This window comes from Erpetoichthys calabaricus, chromosome 9 (genome assembly GCF_900747795.2).
Source record: "Erpetoichthys calabaricus chromosome 9, fErpCal1.3, whole genome shotgun sequence".
Lineage (NCBI taxonomy): Eukaryota > Metazoa > Chordata > Cladistia > Polypteriformes > Polypteridae > Erpetoichthys > Erpetoichthys calabaricus.
In genome coordinates this window covers 193,232,332-193,252,407 of record NC_041402.2, presented here as the reverse complement: position 1 = coordinate 193,252,407, position 20,076 = coordinate 193,232,332, and the positions used below count along the sequence as shown (strand labels likewise).

At 41.6% G+C, this 20,076-nt stretch overlaps 1 protein-coding gene across 8 annotated transcripts in view; it reads left to right on the top strand.

Moving 5' to 3' along the window:
- Nucleotides 1-20,076, top strand: part of LOC114656994 (uncharacterized) — a 229,653-nt gene that overhangs the window by 140,653 nt on the left and 68,924 nt on the right. For 2 of the 8 annotated variants that reach the window (XM_028808694.2, XM_051932295.1), the window contains exon 5: nucleotides 279-7,553. The exons of 4 other annotated variants lie outside the window; for them this stretch is intronic. In XM_028808694.2, the coding sequence (XP_028664527.1) occupies nucleotides 279-960 (682 nt within the window). In that variant the 3' untranslated portion in view covers nucleotides 961-7,553. Of the gene's footprint in view, nucleotides 1-278; nucleotides 7,554-20,076 lie in introns of those variants that run through there. 2 more of the 8 variants (XR_007935902.1, XR_007935901.1) reach the window with 2 other exon arrangements.

Genomic DNA, 20,076 nt, shown 5'->3' with positions numbered 1-20,076 from the left:
CATCACAACAACATTGCTTTAGGAAACAATAATCCACCACAGAAACGTTTAAAACCTCCAAAAAATGAAAACTCTTTTTAGTGAGTTTTGTATTTCTCAATTGAGAAATCGCCGGGAAACTGTATGTGGGTTGAAATGGGCCTGTTTTCGCTCATCAGTACTTCTCATAAATGTTTCAAGCATGGAAGTCCTGGGAACTGTTTACTGAAGTGATGGCGCTACCAAGGCCAAGTTGTAGTGATTGACAATTTGTTTTTTGTTTTTTTGTCTGTTGCCAGGTATCTGGATTACTTCCTGGAACAGTTTCTTGCCAGTGCCGAGAAGTACTTCATGACAGACCACCGAGTGATAATTTACGTGATGGTGGATGAGCCTTCCAAAGTCGCCTACGTGGAGTTTGGAGTTAAACACTCCTACAAAGTATTTCGCATCAAGAAGGAAAACCGGTGGCAGGACATCAGCATGATGCGCATGAAGACGCTCTCGGATCTGTTGAAGAAGTACATTCAATATGAGGTGGACTACCTCTTCTGTATGGATGTCGATGTAAACTTCATTGCCCCCTACGGTGTGGAGACCTTAGGAGAACGGGTGGCACAGACTCAAGCTTGGTTTTTCGAGACCACCAATCAATATTTCACCTATGAGAGGCGACCAGAGTCGGCTGCCTACATACCGATGGGAGAGGGCGATTATTACTACCACGCGGCCTCCTTCGGGGGTACTCCCAGTGAGGTGCTGAAACTGGTGGACCACTGCTACAACGGCATCATGGCTGACAAGGAGAAAAACATTGAGGCCATCTGGCATGATGAGAGCCATCTCAACAAGTACTTTCTGCTCAATAAGCCCACCAAGGTCTTGAGTCCGGACTACCTCTGGGATTTTAATATTCATGGAAATCAAAATGCAAAACTCCGTTGGGTGCCAAAAGATTACGGGCAAGTGCGGGAGAACTAATATGAAGGACAAAGGACACGAAGAGTCAGCTGCAATTCTACCTCTGATAATACGGGTCTTTTTTAAATTCCAGGGTTTTACTCAGAAATGTAGACGATCTGGAATTGCAGGAGTTAAGTCACATATTTATGCCTTATTGTTCTATTTTTATGAATGCAAAAACTGAAGAATATTATCAAAATCATAACTGCTCACTAATTGATGTACTTCTCATGCCAGGGTTTGAGTTTTAAATCAATTCTTGATTTTTTTCCCAGGATGATAAGACATTGCTTTTAGTTTCCATTTGGGGAAGCATCTCCAGAAGCTTCATTACTCATTCATTTTTAATTTGTAATTTTTATAGACAGGTTTATATGAAAATGTTACATTTTATGCTCACATTCAATCTCAGGGTGGCCTCTAGAGGTGCAATTATGCACATGAGCTGTAACTATCATGAAAGACGGAGAAACGATATTCAGGTTTTCCTATCCTGATCCCTCATTAAAACTCCTGATTGAGGATTTGTGTTAATTGGTAACTACAATGTGCCAACATATTGTGTGGCTACAAAAATATGGGGTGACGATAAATGCAGGATCACTCATTAGTGTTGTTGTCCCACCCCATCAAATTGAAAAGAAAAATGAAGGCATGCTAGGATGGTGCACCTTATCAGCCATTATGTCTGTTGTGGAGGCCCAGTGTGGGTCACAATGGTCCATGCGTCCTTAGTCCACAGACAGGGCATAGCGATTATCGGGTTTGCTCCCAGTCACACTTCCCGCTGGAAACGCTCCTGAAGCAGATCGCAGTATGGTGAGATAGTATCCACATCGAGAGGTACACACTCAGGGTCCCCGAGATTATGAGAGCTAGCACTTGTGCCTTTGTACCAGCTCTCTCATGGATGGGCATCGGTACAATGCCAGTTTTTTATTATTTGTTTGAATATAATGCGTTTTTTGGTTTATTTAAATGTGCCAGCCCAAAGATTCTCAAAGTGAGTGTATTGGATTACAGAGTACCATTGTGACTGTTTTTCTTTACATCTGGCGGTCCTCTCAGTTTTCAGCTTTGTGCTGTCCACTTATTGACCATGCCGATGGGCAGTAGGACCTCTGTAGCATCCATTACACTGTTTGCCATCTCTCATCTGGTCTGTCTCGGTCTTTCTCTTTTTCTCTTTGCCACTGGTTTGTCTTACCTTCCTTTTATGGGACCCCTTTATCAATGTAGAGTTGGAGCTTTTTGTTTTGGGACTGCTCATCCACTTGCAATCACTTATTTATTTTAAACTAGTATTCTGAGCTACTGACGCAAGAAGTTGACTGTTTTTCCACTAGTGTTGGATGGATGCTAAAATTTTGACTTCAGCATCGAGAGCAGCTATTTTGGACCTCATTCTCAGTAAGAAAATGGTATCAAAGAAAATAATGGTTAACCCCAGGTGACCCACTCCAGCCTCCCCGATGTACCCCATAATCACACGCTTCACTGCTGTGCCACAAAAACATGTGCCTCACTGCCTTGACACACCCCACGGTTCCTCTTTCCAACGTGTCTAAGGCTTGGGTGGAATGAAATTGCACCCATGGAATCTCCATTGCATCATAGAGCAGAAGAACAAAGTGCTTAGCATGAGGTCTTTTAAACCTATTGTTTTCTTCTGATACTGTTGACACTGTAATGTGTTAAAAATGACATTTTGCGGTACATTTTTATTATTGTTATCCCATTCAGCCTTGGATTCTACCTCTGATTATACAGGTTTTTCAGTTCCAGGGTTTACTTAGAGAGGTTTGATCATTCTTGTGATGCTCCGTGCATCCAGCCATGGCCATTACCATTTCACCAGAGCATCAGTAGTTCATAACCAAGGATTGACTACAGCAGTGGTTCTCAATCTGTGGGGTGGGCCCCCCTAGGGGGGTGCGAAGTAACAAAAAGGGGGACGCGAAGATGTGAAAAAAAAACAAGAATCAAAAATATGAAAAATACATCTATTGAAAAAACCAAAACAAATTAACTTAAACTACATTCTGATACTAGAAAAATAAATATAGAGTTAGATAAATGTCGATAAAAGTTAAGTAGGTATAATAAAATATGCATCTATGATATATCATTAATTAAAAAAGAACAAATTGATATTAGTGGGCTCCTTTCAAAAAAACATTAGGGGAGCGCGTTATGAAAACTCGGGTCATAAATACTTAAAGGTTGAGAAACGCTGAACTACAGCAAATGAGGAAACAATAATCAAGTTAACAGTACAAAAGTGCAAGTTTATTCAAATCAAAAAAACTGTGTCCAAAGTGTGGTACATTTGAAAATCTTCTGTAAATAATAATGATCCATAATACAACAGAGCTGCAGGGGAAGATAAAGTCCTGTCTTAGTTTTTCTTTTAAACATACTTATTGTAATTAAATCAAAGTCAGGATAGGCTTCTCCCATCTTGTCCCCAGTGCCCCTGCAGGGCTGAGACAACGGCAAATGCCGTCCCCAATGGCTCCCTTCCCAGCCACCTCTGTTGGTACCCACTTGGACCCACTTGAAGCTGACTTCCTATTCCTCTTATGTCTGTTGGTCTCCGCAGAACACCCGGAGCTCACAATCGCCCTTTCTCCAATGGCTCAGTAAGTATGATCCACCCCTGGAGAGCTGTTCCCTTTGCTCTACTGTGGGGTATCCCCAACTAGTTTGACTGCACATTTCTGCTTCCACCTTCTTTCTTGATCATGATCACCCCCCTAAGAACACACACACACACACTTTGTCTCTCCTTCTATGACCTTTTCTATCCCTGTGAGTGTAGGAGAGCCTAATTATCCATGGAGTACTAATGAGAGCTGGCTGTGCTGATCGTGCACCCACTCATGAATGAACCATCAGCCGATTCCCCTATTTAGCACTCCGTGGCCATCTCTTCTCCCGTACACACCTACACTCATGAAATCTGAGCTGCACTGTTCTTTAAAAATCCCACACCCACTGGTTCTGCCACAGACCCTTGACACGCTGCACCACAAGGCCCACCTGGCCTGTCTTGCTCCTTCTCCTTCTCTTTCTCTTTGCCACTGGTTTGTCTTGCTTTCCCTTCTTTATGAATGTAGGGTTTGAGTGTTTGTTTTCAGCCTGCTAATCCACTTGTATTCATTCACTTGTTAGTTGGTCTTTTCTGACTGGCACTACACAACTGTTTTTTCCGATTGGCTATTTAAAATTTTCAAACCCCTTTCAGCTCACCAGGGGAGGGCTGAGATGTTTACCTAGCAGATCAGGAGCAGAACCAGGTAAATTCTCTGTGATATTAATGTTAATCCACTATGTGATCATTTAGTCGCTTGCTTATTTTTTTGCAGTATAACAGGAGGCTTATTTAATGAATTTGTCTTTGGTCATCTACTACCAGCAAGAGGCACACTGCCTGTCTGAGATGGTTGAAAAATTCGACAAGCTTTACACGTTCCAACACACTCACTTTCCTCCTTTTCTTTTCATCCATGACTGTTCTTCATTGTTTGTGTTCATTGTACTGCTAACCGAATGCTTGTTGGCTGTTAAATCTCAAAGGCTCACAAGCTCACCGTACAGGAATTCATTAAGATGAAACCAAACCAATGTGATTTAGATGTGGTGAGTTCTAAGGGATCGTTAAGAGCACTAGGACTGAGATGGTAGGGTCGGTACACCAGACGACTGATGGTAACCAGCATCCACTGTCGCTTTGCACCATCTTTTCCTTTCTTTCTTCTGAGACTGTTCGTCAAAAAGACTTAAAATAGAATCTTCCACTTGTTTCTAGAATGTTTCGGAAACTCGGCCTTAGCAGTGGAATGTTCTGCGTTTCATTTTTTGAGACTGTTCGTCAAAAAGACTTAAGATAGAAACTTGCACTTGGTTCTAGAATGTTCCGGAAACTCGGCCTTAGCAGTAGAATGTTCTGCGTTTCATTTTTAGAGACTGTTCGTCAAAAGACTTAAGATAGAAACTTGCACTTGTTTCTAGAATGTTCTGGAAACTTTGCCTCAGCAGTAGAATGTTCTGTGTTTCATTTTTAGAGACTGTTCGACAAAAGACTTAAGATAGAAACTTGCACTTGTTTCTAGAATGTTCTGGAAACTTTGCCTCAGCAGTAGAATGTTCTGTGTTTCATTTTTAGAGACTGTTCGACAAAAGACTTAAGATAGAAACTTGCACTTGTTTCTAGAATGTTCCGGAAACTCTGCCTTAACAGTAGAATGTTCTGCGTTTCATTTTTAGAGACTGTTCGTCAAAAAGACTTAAAATAGAAACTTCCACTTGTTTCTAGAATGTTCCGGAAATTAGCAGTAGAATGTTCTGCGTTTCATGTTTAGAGACTGTTTGTCAAAAAGACTTTAAATAGAAACTTTCACTTATTTCTAGAATGTTCTGGAAACTCGTCCTTAGCAGTAGAATGTTCTGCATTTCATTTTTAGAGGCTGTTCGTCAAAACTTGGCCTTAGCCGTAGAATGTTCTGTGTTTCATTTTTAGAGACTGTTCGTCAAAAAGACTTAAAATAGAAACTTCCACTTGTTTCTAGAATGTTCCGGAAACTCGGCCTTAACAGTGGAATGTTCTGTGTTTCATTTTTAGAGACTGTTCGTCAAAAGACTTAAGATAGAAACTTCCACTTGTTTCTAGAATGTTCTGGAAACTCGGCCTTAGCATTAGAATGTTCTGTGTTTCATTTTTAGAGACTGTTCGTCAAAAAGACTTTAAATAGAAACTTCCACTTGTTTCTAGAATGTTCTGGAAACTCTGCCTTAGCAGTAGAATGTTCTGTGTTTCATTTTTAGAGACTGTTCGTCAAAAAGACTTTAAATAGAAACTTCTACTTGTTTCTAGAATGTTCTGTGTTTCATTTTTATTTATTTATTTTTTTATTGCTTACTAATCACTTATTTAAAAACACCCTTACAAGAGTATGAACTATGAACGTAATAACAACGCAAACAAAATGTTCAGAATGGAGTGACCTCTTAATGTTTCACAATCTGACAAAAATCCCTAATGGACCAAAAATAAGCCTTGTGAAGAAATGATTCTAAAAACATGAACTCTTTGCATTTGGGTTGTAGACCACCCTAGTGATACTGAAGACTCTTGGTTTTGACACAAAATTGCACTGAACTAATTGAGCTGAATGTAAACCAACATGGTCACAATGAAGAACGCCTTTGGCCTTGTTTCATTTTGCACATTGACTTTTCAATCTGATTATTATTATTGATATTCCTTGATGTGAATTCTCGAGATGAATGACTACCAATTTATCCTGGATAGATGCCCGTATGTGAGTCTGGGAAATTCTTGGCACAGGATGAGGTTAACTGGACACTTTAACATATTCCTGCAGACCCCAAAGACTGTGTAGAACTCAACTGGTTTGGTTGGCTTTCTTTATCAATTTGCCTGTGAAATGCGATTTTAAGAGCTGAACTTTTTTTATTTAAATTTTAATAATCAATGAAAGAAATTTTAATTTGAAAATGTATCAGAGTTTTTAATTTTGTATGTGATTTGTGTATTTTTTAAATATTGTGTCTATTGATTTACTGTGATGGGTTTATGTTATGACTCTGTTTGTTTGTTTTTTTTTATTTGCTTTGCGTCCTCGCCCACCATAACCTATCATGTATGGCAGAGGAGCAAAAGCTTTAGATTCTTCAAAAATTTCCATCTCAAGGTTTCAACGGCTCTCGATGTTTTAGGGTTCCCTCATACTGAAAACCTTGATACGTTGATGATGGGTGTGTATCTGTCCTGTGTGTCACAGGTTCTTGTGGTCAGTCTAAAGCTATAACGGCTCGACGGAAAAATACCAAACTCGAAATTTCAGCCTGTTATGAGATGACAATGTGCTGATTAGTTTTTGAGCCAAAATGTCAGAGAGAAAGAAGCACTGTAGAGGAACCCTCAAATACCGTAATTCTGCAATTCATTATGAATTCATCCCATCAATTGCTATTGTAATGACCTAATTTATGATCAGAAAGATCAGCATCAGAGTGGTAAAAATTACTGAAATGTTATAGAATAATAATAATAATAATAATTCACTGCGGTGGGTTGGCACCCTGCCTGGGATTGGTCCCTGCCTTGTGCCCTGTGTTGGCTGGGATTGGCTCCAGCAGACCCCCGTGACCCTGTGTTCGGATTCAGCGGGTTGGAAAATGGATGGATGGATGGATAATAATTCATTACATTTATATAGCGCTTTTCTCAGTACTCAAAGAATAGTTTGGGTAACTTGGTACCGAGGGCCAAAGCCTAGTGATGCTCATGTCTGAAATTTTTTAAATTTTAATCACAGAGAGAGTTACTCATAGCAAAGGAAGGAACACAATGGTTGACCCATACATTATTATTAACACGGTACAGTCCGATGTTTCAGAATAGATGGATGACCTTTGGCTCAGACTTTTAGAAACGGTCAGAAATTGGAAAAAGAGAAGCAGCAGCCAGAATGCTGGTTTCATATTTAGAACTTGGTTGCTCCTCTTTATGACCTCCTTTTTGGTGCTACTATCTTTTTGAAATGTATAAATCTTCTTTTCTTACTTCTTTAATAAACTTTCTACAGTTTTGGTAGGATTTGCTCATTCACATTTGCAGTTGATATTCTTTAATTTACCATGTCTTTGATGTTCTATCCCACATGAAATTGCTCAGGAGGTTATTTTATAGAAGGACAAGAAGACAACAGTTCATTTATATAGCACTTTTCTCACATAGACAGATTGAACCACTGCAACCACCATCAACGTGTAGCATCCACCTGTATGATACAAAGGCAGCCATTTTGTGCCAGGTTGCTCAGCACACATTAGTCAGTAGGTAGTGGAGGGGTGAGAGGGATAATGGACAGGGCATGATTAGGCCATGGTGTGCAATTTAGAAAGGACTTCAGGGTACACCCTACTTATTTTAAGGGATGCCTAGGGATCTTTAATGACGACAGTGAGTCAGAACCACGGTTTTACATTTCAAACAAAGGACAAAACCATTTTTACAGCAGTGTGTCCCTGTCACTACACTGGGGCATTGGAATCCACACACAGGCCACAGGGTAAGCTCCCCCTGCTGGCCATCCCCAACATCTCTTCTAGCAAGCATCCCAAGTTTTTCTTAGATGGTTTCCCATGCAAGTACTGGCCAGCAAAGGCGTAGCTCGGGTTTTCAGCGCCCGGGGACAACTGAAGATTTCCCGGCCCCTCCTGTTTGCCAAAATGCAATGGGGAAGGGAAAGAAACATCAGTTTGGCTCCCCCTGGATGCTGCGCCTGGGGACAGATGTCCCCCCTTGCCACCCCTAGCTATGCCACTGCTGGCCAGGCCTGAACATGCTTAGCTTCAGGTGGATTGCCTGTTCTGATGTGCAGTTGGTATGGTCACTGGCCATATTAAGCTGTTTATAGGCTTTTAGGCACAGTTATGGAATGGAAACATGATGATGACGCTCAATGACTGCATTTGTTCTACTCTGTTACCACTATTGTGTAAACCAATTGTTCATTCAGGACCAAAGATATACACACATTTTCCTCTTCTACCCTGACTGATAGCAGCGCCTTTATTTCACAGTCCATAATTTGTTTTTACATTTCGTTCTGATTTTTTGTTTGAGTTTCTTTAGAGTGGTTCACACACAAATGAATAACTGCGTGCCTTGCGTACAGCTCTCACTGTTTTTTCCGTGTTTAAACAGAGCATTTTTTACAATGTCGAAGATAAAGTACACAACTTAAAATCGGACATTTCTGAGAATCCATACCAACTTTGGCTCTAGTAAATTGCAGGCTTAAGTTTGCCCAGGATTTCAGTCACGCACCATCTTAACCTGGTAGTTTACAGGTAAATTCCTGGGACAGCCTGAGTGTGTGAATGATGCTGGTGTCTCTCTGGCACATATTCGTAAACACTTCATCTTGCAGTCCCGGTGTCCTAATGTTTAAAGTTCTCTGTTCCTTTTTATGTTTCAAATACTTGCCTTACAATTCGCCTTCTTGAAACTGACTTTACCGCACCGGTGCTCGTTTCTGTTGCACTGTCTAACTTTCTCAAATTGAGCACTGGGAGGTTTGTGTCACTCTGCTGCTGTCGGAACTGTAAATTGTCTTGATGTTTGTGTTATGGTGTATAAAATCTGTACATTTTGGTTTCCATTATATTTTGCTCGAGACAAGACAACAGATGAACTAAGACAGATCTAAGCAGGTTTTCTTACACCTCAATTTCAAACAGCTGTTTCCTACATTGAAAGGAAGACATTTCTGGTGGTTCAATTACTTTATAACCTGGGAAAGGATGCTGTGCTGACACCCCAGGCTATTGATTACTTTATGGATGGAAATTTGGGATAAGAATGTCGTTTACAGCCTGGGGAAAGGGAAACTGAGGCAATATCAAAGAACTTTATTATCTGGGAAAGAATTTGAGCAAAATTCATCAATCACATTGACAGCCAGCCAATCAGGTGCATGGAACATTCATGTGCTGTGAAACCATGGCATGGAACTTTATAATAAATATGCCTTGGTTTTGGAAGAGGAGAGGAGGAGGAAGGAGAAGAAGCAAAGAGAAGGAGGAGAAAAAGAGGAACAGACGAAGACGACATTGGTCGTCAGAAAGGCATCATGAACATCCATTGCTAAATCAAACGCCTCCCTGGGACATTCATCCTTGTCATTTCAGCTTTTCCGTAAGCTTTTCCTAAAGACTATATATATTCAGACTTTTCTATCAGTACCTATTTTCTATTATTCTTTGTTCCAGTGTTATTATTGTTATTCTTGTAATAAATACCATGCTGCTTTTAACTTTCTATGCTTTGTCTTAATGTCTAGAGTGATTGAATTAATAAGTTAGATTTCTTTGAACACCTGTTGTAGCCAGATTTTTGCCATTATTTCTGTGCTGCGAGGTTTATAAGGCTGAGAGTGAGGGCGCCGCTCGAAAGAAGGGACAGTACGATAAAAAGAAGGTATTCTTGGCTGATAAATGGCCTATAGTCAAGAGTGCTGAGTCTTTGTATGTTTAAATGTGTTCTTGTACACCAAAAGTAATATTTAGGTCTGAGATATCACTAAAACATTGTATGTTGTTCGTGCCGATAATAAGTAAGTCTCTTGAAGTGCTGAGTGACAGGCTGATGTGTGGTTTAAAGTGCTAAGGGTTAATCAGCGTGTGTGTATCATTCATAGGGCACTGTTGTGGTTAGGGTCTGTGTGTGTGTGTGTGTTCATTTCAAAGTGCAACAGTAGACCAACCCGATAACGAACCTGACGAGAACATTTACCCTTGAGAGAACAGGTAAAGGGTAAGTAGAGGGAAATACTACGATAATACAATCGGTGAAGCAGGTGAGACGCTAATGAAAAAGAGGCACAGGGCTTATTGGTTTTTAAAGACTGCTTCCTTCATTGTGTTTTAACCTCCGTTTTAAAGGATTGGCTCTCTCTCTCTGGCGCTGCCTGTATGTGTGCCTCTGTCTCTCTCTGGCGCTGCCGGGGTGTGTGCGCCGCTCTCTCTCTCGCACTGCCTGTTTGTGAACCAAGGTTCCACTGAGGTTGACTAATGAAAAGTCAACGTGGCTCAGAACTGCATGTAGACTGTGGCACAGACAAACAGAAATGACGGCATGTTTTCTGAGGCGTCACGTTCGAGTTGGTGGGCGTGGCTGTGCGAGTTTTCGTCTTATCCAATGGTCTTAGAGTTGGTGGGCGTGGCTCCTTCCCGCGTGCTTTCATGGGTGTCGTGCCGCTCTGGAGGCGGTTTAGAGAATTATATATACAGTGGAACCTCGGTTCACGACCATAATTTGTTCCAAACCTCTGGTCGTAAACCGAATTGGTCGTGAACCGAAGCAATTTCCCCCATAGGATTGTATGTAAATACAATTAATCCGTTCCAGACCGTATGAACTGTATGTAAATATATTTTTTAAAATATTTTTAAGCACAAACATAGTTAATTACACCACAGAATGCACAGTGTAATTGTAAACTAATGTAAAAGCATTGAATAACACTGACAAACACCCAGGCTCCCTGCTCAGCTGCACATACAGGCTCGCGCTCAGCTGTACACTCTCTCTCTCTCTCATCAGCACACGAGCCTGCCTGCTCTCTCTCTCTCTCCTCCTCTCTCTCTCTCCTTCTCTCTCCTCCTCTCTCTCTCTCTCTCTCTCTCTCTCTCTCTCTCTTGCTCTCTCTCATCAGCACGCGAGCCTGCCTGCTCTCTCTCTCTCTCTCTCTCTCTCTCTCTCTCTCTCTCTCTCATCAGCACACGAGCCTGCCTGCTCTCTCTCTCTCTCTCTCTCTCTCTCTCTCTCTCTCTCTCTCTCTCTCTCTCTCTTGCTCTCTCTCATCAGCACGCGAGCCTGCCTGCTCTCTCTCTCTCTCTCTCTCTCTCTCTCTCTCTCTCTCTCTCATCAGCACACGAGCCTGCCTGCTCTCTCTCTCTCTCTCTCTCTCTCTCTCTCTCTCTCTCTCTCTCTCTCTCTCTCTTGCTCTCTCTCTCTCATCAGCACGCGAGCCTGCCTGCTCTCTCTCTCTCTCTCTCTCTCTCTCTCTCTCTCTCTCATCAGCACACGAGCCTGCCTGCTCTCTCTCTCTCTCTCTCTCTCTCTCTCTCTCTCTCTCTCTCTCTCTCTCTCTCACTCTCTCTCTCATCAGCACGCGAGCCTGCCTGCTCTCTCTCTCTCTCTCTCTCTCTCTCTCTCTCTCTCTCTCATCAGCACACGAGCCTGCCTGCTCTCTCTCTCTCTCTCTCTCTCTCTCTCTCTCTCTCTCTCTCTCTCTCTCTCTCTCTCTCTCTCTTGCTCTCTCTCTCTCTCATCAGCACGCGAGCCTGCCTGCTCTCTCTCTCTCTCTCTCTCTCTCTCTCTCTCTCTCTCTCTCATCAGCACACGAGCCTGCCTGCTCTCTCTCTCTCTCTCTCTCTTGCTCTCTCTCTCTCTCTCCAGCATGTGAGCCTGCCTGCTCTCTCTCTCTCTCTCTCTCTCTCTCTCATCAGCACACGAGCCTGCCTGCTCTCTCTCTCTCTCTCTCTCTTGCTCTCTCTCTCTCTCATCAGCACGCGAGCCTGCCTGCTCTCTCTCTCTCTCTCTCTCTCTCTCATCAGCACACGAGCCTGCCTGCTCTCTCTCTCTCTCTCTCTCTTGCTCTCTCTCTCTCTCTCCAGCATGTGAGCCTGCCTGCTCTCTCTCTCTCTCTCTCTCTCTCATCAGCACACGAGCCTGCCTGCTCTCTCTCTCTCTCTCTCTCTTGCTCTCTCTCTCTCTCATCAGCACGTGAGCCTGCCTGCTCTCTCTCTCTCTCTCTCTCTCTCATCAGCACACGAGCCTGCCTGCTCTCTCTCTCTCTCTCTCTCTTGCTCTCTCTCTCTCTCTCCAGCATGTGAGCCTGCCTGCTCTCTCTCTCTCTCTCTCTCTCTCATCAGCACACGAGCCTGCCTGCTCTCTCTCTCTCTCTCTCTCTTGCTCTCTCTCTCTCTCATCAGCACGTGAGCCTGCCTGCTCTCTCTCTCTCTCTCTCTCTCTCATCAGCACACGAGCCTGCCTGCTCTCTCTCTCTCTCTCTCTCTTGCTCTCTCTCTCTCTCTCCAGCATGTGAGCCTGCCTGCTCTCTCTCTCTCTCTCTCTCATCAGCACACGAGCCTGCCTGCTCTCTCTCTCTCTCTTGCTCTCTCTCTCTCTCATCAGCACATGAGCCTGCCTGCTCTCTCTCTCTCTCTCTCTCATCAGCACGCGAGCCTGCCTGCTCTCTCTCTCTCTCTCTCTCTCTAGCACACTAGCCTGCCTGCTCTCTCTCTCTCTCTCTCTCTCTCTCTCTCTCATCAGCACACGAGCCTGCCTGCTCTCTCTCTCTCTCTCTCTTGCTCTCTCTCTCTCTCATCAGCACGCGAGCCTGCCTGCTCTCTCTCTCTGCTCTCTCTCTCTCATCAGCACACGCCTGCCTGCTCTCTCTCTCTCTCTCTCTCTCTCTCTCTCTCTCTCTCTCTCTCTCTCTCTCTCTCTCTCTCTCTCTCTCTCTCTCATCAGCACACGAGCCTGCCTGCTCTCTCTCTCTCTCTCTCTCTTGCTCTCTCTCTCTCTCTCCAGCATGTGAGCCTGCCTGCTCTCTCTCTCTCTCTCTCTCTCTCATCAGCACACGAGCCTGCCTGCTCTCTCTCTCTCTCTTGCTCTCTCTCTCTCTCATCAGCACACGAGCCTGCCTGCTCTCTCTCTCTCTCTCTCTCTCTCATCAGCACGCGAGCCTGCCTGCACTCTCTCTCTCTCTCTCTCTCTCTTCAGCACACGAGCCTGCCTGCTCTCTCTCTCTCTCTCTCTCTCTCATCAGCACACGAGCCTGCCTGCTCTCTCTCTCTCTCTCTCATCAGCACGTGAGCCTGCCTGCTCTCTCTCTCTCTCTCTCTCTCTCATCAGCACACGAGCCTGCCTGCTCTCTCTCTCTCTCTCTCTCTTGCTCTCTCTCTCTCTCTCCAGCATGTGAGCCTGCCTGCTCTCTCTCTCTCTCTCTCTCTCTCATCAGCACACGAGCCTGCCTGCTCTCTCTCTCTCTCTCTCTCTCTCTAGCACACTAGCCTGCCTGCTCTCTCTCTCTCTCTCTCTCTCTCTCTCTCTCTCTCTTACATTGCAGCAGTTCAGCAGTTCACGTCTGACTGAGAACAATGCAACACGTGTGGAAATCATCAGCGCGCACAAACCGAAAGGGAAACTGGCTTGTTCGTATACCGAGTGTGTGGTCGTGAACCGAGGCAAAAGTTTGGCGAACTTTTTGGTCGTAAACCGAGTTGTACGTGTACCGAGGCGTTCGTGAACCAAGGTTCCACTGTATAGATTATTTCAATCTCAAGATGAAGCGAACAAAAGAGAGCGGTGCTGCTTTTAGAAAAAAAGAAAAAGGCGAAGGAAGAAGTATTTAAAAAAAAGAATGAAAGGACATTATTGAAATACCTCAATCGTAATTAATCATTTTTTTAAAAAATCGTCATTTTTATTTTTGCTTGATATTTATTATGCTTTATTTTGCAAGGGGGGAAGGTGGGAGGGAGTGCAACTCAAAGACAGCCCCGGGCGACAAACACTGGGGCCGCAGCAGTTGGCTGTGATGGTAAAAAGCGTTCTTTACTTTCAAATATGTACCTTAAGTGTGAATGTTGAGGGATTCCGGCTTCTGTGCGATTCTGATCTCGCAGTAATAATTGGCGAAGTTGATTTGCTAACTGCTCATTTTGGTCTCACGAAGGGGATTGTCTCAATTTTGCTTATTTTATAAAGCCGAGCCATTGTTCTCGTTCAGAATCATCGATTTGCATGTAGACCACTGATTTTTTTTATTGTTTCCGCAATCTTTAGCATTCAGCGTTCTAAGTTCACCCTGTTTATTATGAAAGTCTGCGTTTGCATGTTCTCCCCGTGTCTGCGTGGGTTTCCTGCGGGTACTTCAGTTTCCTCCCACAGTCCAAAGACATGTAGGTTAGGATCCTAAATTGTCCCTAGTGTGTGCTTGGTGTGTGTGTGTGTGTGTGTGTGTGTGTGTGTGTGTGTGTGTGTGTGTGCGTGCGTGTGTGTGTGTGTGTGTGTGTGTTCGTCCAGTTATGGGAAGTTGGAAGGTGAATAAGCTTTTAGTAACAGTAGCATTGGCAGCTGTCCAGAAAAGTGTATTAACTCCACCTGAGATTCCATTTGAAACAGTGCAGTTTTTGTTTTTTTTTTGCTGTTTTTTTCCTCCAAGAGGACATGAACTCTTTGGATCATCTCAGTAATCAGCAATCAATTTAGAAACACACGCTATGCAGGGGTGATGCAACGCCCATCCTTGATAGTGCAGAGCGATTTCGAAAGAGGAACACGTCGCTGTGTGTCACCTTCACAACCCAATGTGCAGCTGCAGACAGCCCTTAGTGTAACACCAAGCGCTGAGGCAGTGCGTGGGTTCAGATCCCGCTACTGACACTTCACCTGCCTGTCTTCCAATGGGTTAAAGGCTTCAGACAACTAGATAGATAGATAGATAGATAGATAGATAGATAGATAGATAGATAGATAGATAGATAGATAGATAGATAGATAGATAGATAGATAGATAGATAGATAGATAGATAGATAGATAGATAGATAGATAGATAGATAGAGTGAAAGGCACTATATGATAGATAGATAGCTTGAAAGGCACTATATGATAGATAGAGTGAAAGGCACTATATGATAGATAGATAGATTGGAAGGCACTATATGATAGATAGATAGATAGATAGATAGATAGATAGATAGATAGATAGATAGATAGATAGATAGATAGATAGATAGATAGATAGATAGATAGATAGATAGATAGATAGATAGATAGATAGATAGATAGATAGATAGATAGATAGATACTTTATTAATCCCAATGGGAAATTCACATTCTTCAGCAGCAGCATACTGATAAGCTGGCACTTCAATCTGCCTCAAGAATGATTTAAGATAGAACACCACTGATCAAAGCGTAAGTGCTGTTATGAAGAGCGCTCTGGGCCTTGCAGAAAAATTTATTTTTTGCCAACACCTCTATAAAAGCTGGCGTAAGTTCACTCCTTTTATGTCGATTGTTGCTCTCTTTTATTATTGCTGCTCGACACTGTTCTTTTTTTACAAAGAAATCGCGTCACGTTTGTGCCCGTTTGAATAGACTTTCGAAGGATACGATATATTTTATCAATTAGTCGAAATTTTAATAATAATAATAATAATAATTGTACATATCTAGTATGCTGCAGTGGGTTGGCACCCTGCCCGGGATTGGTTCCTGCCTTGTGCCCTGTGTTGGCTGGGATTGGCTCCAGCAGACCCCCCGTGACCCTGTATTCGGATTCAGCGGTTTGGAAAATGGATGGATGGATGGATATCTAGTGTGTCAATAATATTTGACTTTTGAAATACATGGTGATCGATTTTCCTGTTTTTGACAATCTGATTTTCAGACTTGGAAGCGATGAGCCCACGTCGTTCGTTAGCCCTTTCGTTATTCGCTATGTTGATCGTTTTCTGGAAACGCACCCCGGATTGGCAAAATACCAATGGACTCATGGACTCTGCTATATGGAATAACACAGACTACATAGCTTACTCAACATTTAATTTTACTGATTCGTCAACATATTAGGGAATTTTTCAAAGCCCAAAGAACACATTTCACACGCAAAGAACCTATCCCGGAATGCAATGCTTATACGAGGAACCAAACAGTCAAGCCAGTTACCAGTAAAGCGCCAGCAGAAAACCAGTACTAGGAGTGCATAACTTACATTATTTATTTATATTGACACATCAAACTATTATTATTATTGTTGTTGTTGTTGTTTGTTTGTTTATGACTCTTCTTTTTCCACTGGGGTCCATGTTTTACAGGTTTTAGATTATTATTATTGTTATTGTTGTTAGCGAGCTCTGCCTCTCTGTAATAAAATGGCAGGCTAAAGTCCAAATAAAGAATGACGTTAAAAATAACGAGTCGGTTTACTTTGTTGATTTACCAACAAGATTAAGTATAACCTTAGTTACCAAAGGGTTCCGAAAACACTCTTTAATTAACGAATGATCGGGTAACGGAGTATTATTAAACCTTACAAAGCACCCCAGATTAATAGAGTTCAGGAATTGACAGTTGGCTGCAGATGGTTTAGTTTTCGGTGAGGTACAAATGCGCCCGACGACTAACGGGCGTGCGGACGCTGATGTCGAAAACAACGGGATACAAAAACACCAATTTAAAATAAAAAGGAATTTCTTTATACTTGGTGAGTTAAAGAGACTGAAGCTAACCCCAACCCCTCGTGCTCAATGCCACTCACTGGCCAGAAAAGACAAATCTGTTTCAAAGAAACAAAGTCCTCTCTTTATATTACCTATAGCTTATTCATTAGGGTTAGGGTCACCTGCATTATTATCATTCTTTAATTTAAAATTATTTATTGTATCAGTATGCTGCTGCTGGAGAATGTGAATTTCCCATTGGGATTAATAAAGTATCTATCTATCTATCTATCTATCTATCTATCTATCTATCTATCTATCTATCTATCTATCTATCTATCTATCTATCTATCTATCTATCTATCTATCTATCTATCTATCTATCTATCTATCTATCTATCTATCTATCTATCTATCTATCTATCTCTATTAGCCAAACAGAGAAACGCTTGGCAGTTCATTTTGAGGTCATACACAGATTGCTGTAAATTACGATTACACCCTAATTTATTACATGCAAGAGTGTACAGAGTTTATTACCAATTTAAAGTGTCATCAGGGCATCACATTCCTAAAAATAAGCCTTTATCAGCATACACACACAAGACCAGTTTAAAGCAGTTTCTATAGTTCATTACTTTAGTTACAAAGAAATTACATTCTTATAGCTTTAATATCTTCATTAGATTTTTTTAGTTAGATTAATAAATCCTTATTTATTAATCTATAAGGGACATGTTTCTTATAGTTTTAAGCAAGAATTCAGAAACTATCACATTGATTTATAATATCACAGGATGTTCTGTTAGTACCAAGAGATCAGCATTTTCTCATAAAATAACGCAAGTTATCTTATAATTCTGTGCACAAGGTTCATTCTTTTCTACCTAAACGAAGAACAAATCGTATAGAAGTAATAAATCAAATAGCTCTCTCCATCATGATTAATACAAAATACAGTCCTTGGTATTTGTGAGTTAAATACTTATAATCATTACAGTTAATAATGTTTTTTTCTTCCTCAGGTGTCATTTCGATCCGTTTGTCTTTCATTTTTATTTGTGTCCCCTTTGAGATCATGCTACACCCATGTCTATTGCTTAAAAATACATAACATTTCGTAATTTTTAATTGTTTAATATTTTTTCTAGTAATACTTTTTATATGGAAATAAGCGTAAAGGCATTTAAATCTTAAAGTGTCAATACATGATAGGAAGTTAACTAATAAGGCAGCATTCCGTATGTGTGCATGCACGTGAGGGGTTATAAACACAAAGATAAAGGGAGAATGTCCGATCCTGTGCAAACTTTAAAAGAGAGAGAGAGAGAGAGAAAAAACCACATCCCCCCTTCATTTTCATTTATGGACGCTCTTCTTGCTAACAAGTATCTCATATCCTGTCCTGAAGATGTCGACCAAGATGTTGGACAGCTCCGGTAAAGCTTCCGAGGACTTTAATCTGTAGCACCTGTCGCGTAGCCGCCATGTCCGCATCGGTGCGCCTGTTCTTTTAAATAAAGAAGTTCGCTTGATGATTGCGCAACGGCTCACAATTTAGAGTATAAGAGAAATTAAATAAGCAAGTAACGGAACGAGTTGTGTAATCCTGCGGTGAGAGTTAACTTTGTCGCAGAGCAGCAGACTCCCTATTTTTTATTTATTTTTTACTTTATTTGCATTTATTTATTAACAGACAGAAAGCAAGCAAGGATCGGGACACCGCCCCGTGTGTGTGTGCGTGTGTGTATTTTTCCTGATAGGGGGCGGATTATTTCATGATCGTTTAGGCAGTTTGTGGCTCACTAAAATGTGTGTGGGGGGGGGGGGGGGGGGGGGGGGGGGGTTACAGAAAAGCACCTGCTCCGAGTCGCTCGACTCATTTGAACGGTGATTGCTGTTCTTCTGTTCTTCTGTAACAGGTGTGAGGGTGGGCGCCACCGCCACCGCCACCACGTGAGGACTTATACCGGTAAGCTTTTGTAATTATTATTTTTTATATTTTTATTTATTTTTCTTTTATTTAACTGTTTAAAACAAGATTAAAGACTCATTTCTATTCACTTGCATTCCGTGACCTTCAGTAATACTGATGGTTTCCTCATTGTGATTATGTAACATTACTTCTATTTATTATTTATTTTATTTATGTTCATTTATTTTATTTCTATTTATGCTATTCATGTTAATTGTATGTTTTTCTTTAATTCTATTATTGTAAAACACTTTGGCCACAGCATTTCGATGTTGTTTTAAATGTGCTATAAAGTTGACATTGACATTATTAATTCAGGACTCTGACAATCATCATTCCGCAATTAAATCAAAATGCAAGATTAACTGCTTTTCAAACGAAACTCGACATTGGGTGCTATCAACTGATTCTTAGTTGAAGCAGAGACCTTGAGGACCTTTAAGAAGTATCTGAGGTATGGAGACAGGTTAGCTAGTAGCTAAAGAAACGGGCTGCATGGACTGCAGGGTCTCCTCTCGTCTGTTAAATGTCTTATTTTCAACCAATCGCCGACAGTCACCCGTGTCTGATAATCTCATGTGTTTTGTTCTCCTTAAATTCTCCATATTAAGGTCTAATTATTGGTGCATTTTGCTTGCTTTCGTTTTGTCCTAATTCTTCTATTTTTATAAAAACTACATGAAATGTGAGCATTTAATATATAAATGTGTTATTCATGTGAGCTCAACTTGTGGGCCACAGGGGTTGAGTTATGAGGAACAGATGAAAAGAGCTGAGCCTTAACAGAGTAAGCAAAAGAAGATTAAGAAGAGACCTGACTGAAGTGTTTAAAATTATGACGGGAATTAGTCCAGTGGATCGAGACTGTGACTTTAAAATGAGTTCATCAAGAACACGGGGACACAGTTGGAAACTTGTGAAGGTAAATTTCGTTAGGAAGTTTTTCTTTACACAAAGAACGATAGACACTTGGAATAAGTGACCAAGTAGTGTGGTAGACAGGAGGACTTTAGGGACTTTCAAAATTCGACTTGATGTTTTTTTGGATGAAATAAGTGGATAGGACTGGCGAGCTTTGTTGGGGTGAATGGCCTGTTCTCATCTAGAGTGTTCTAATGTTCTAACTTGGATGAGTGAAAGTGACAGTTTTATTTCAGGCCATCCTTCATGCTGAAGACAGTGACAATGAGAAAGTAACCTGACCTGCCTGTGCTCCACTTAGAGAACGAAATGGAAATTTAACCAGTTGTATAAAGAGAAAAGCCAAGCAAAATGACACCTTTTATTGGCTAACTAAGAAGATTACAATATGCAAGCTTTCGAGGCAAGTCACCTTACGTCAGCCGCATAAGTAAATGTAAAGGGTGCGTTTGGATGAATATTATGG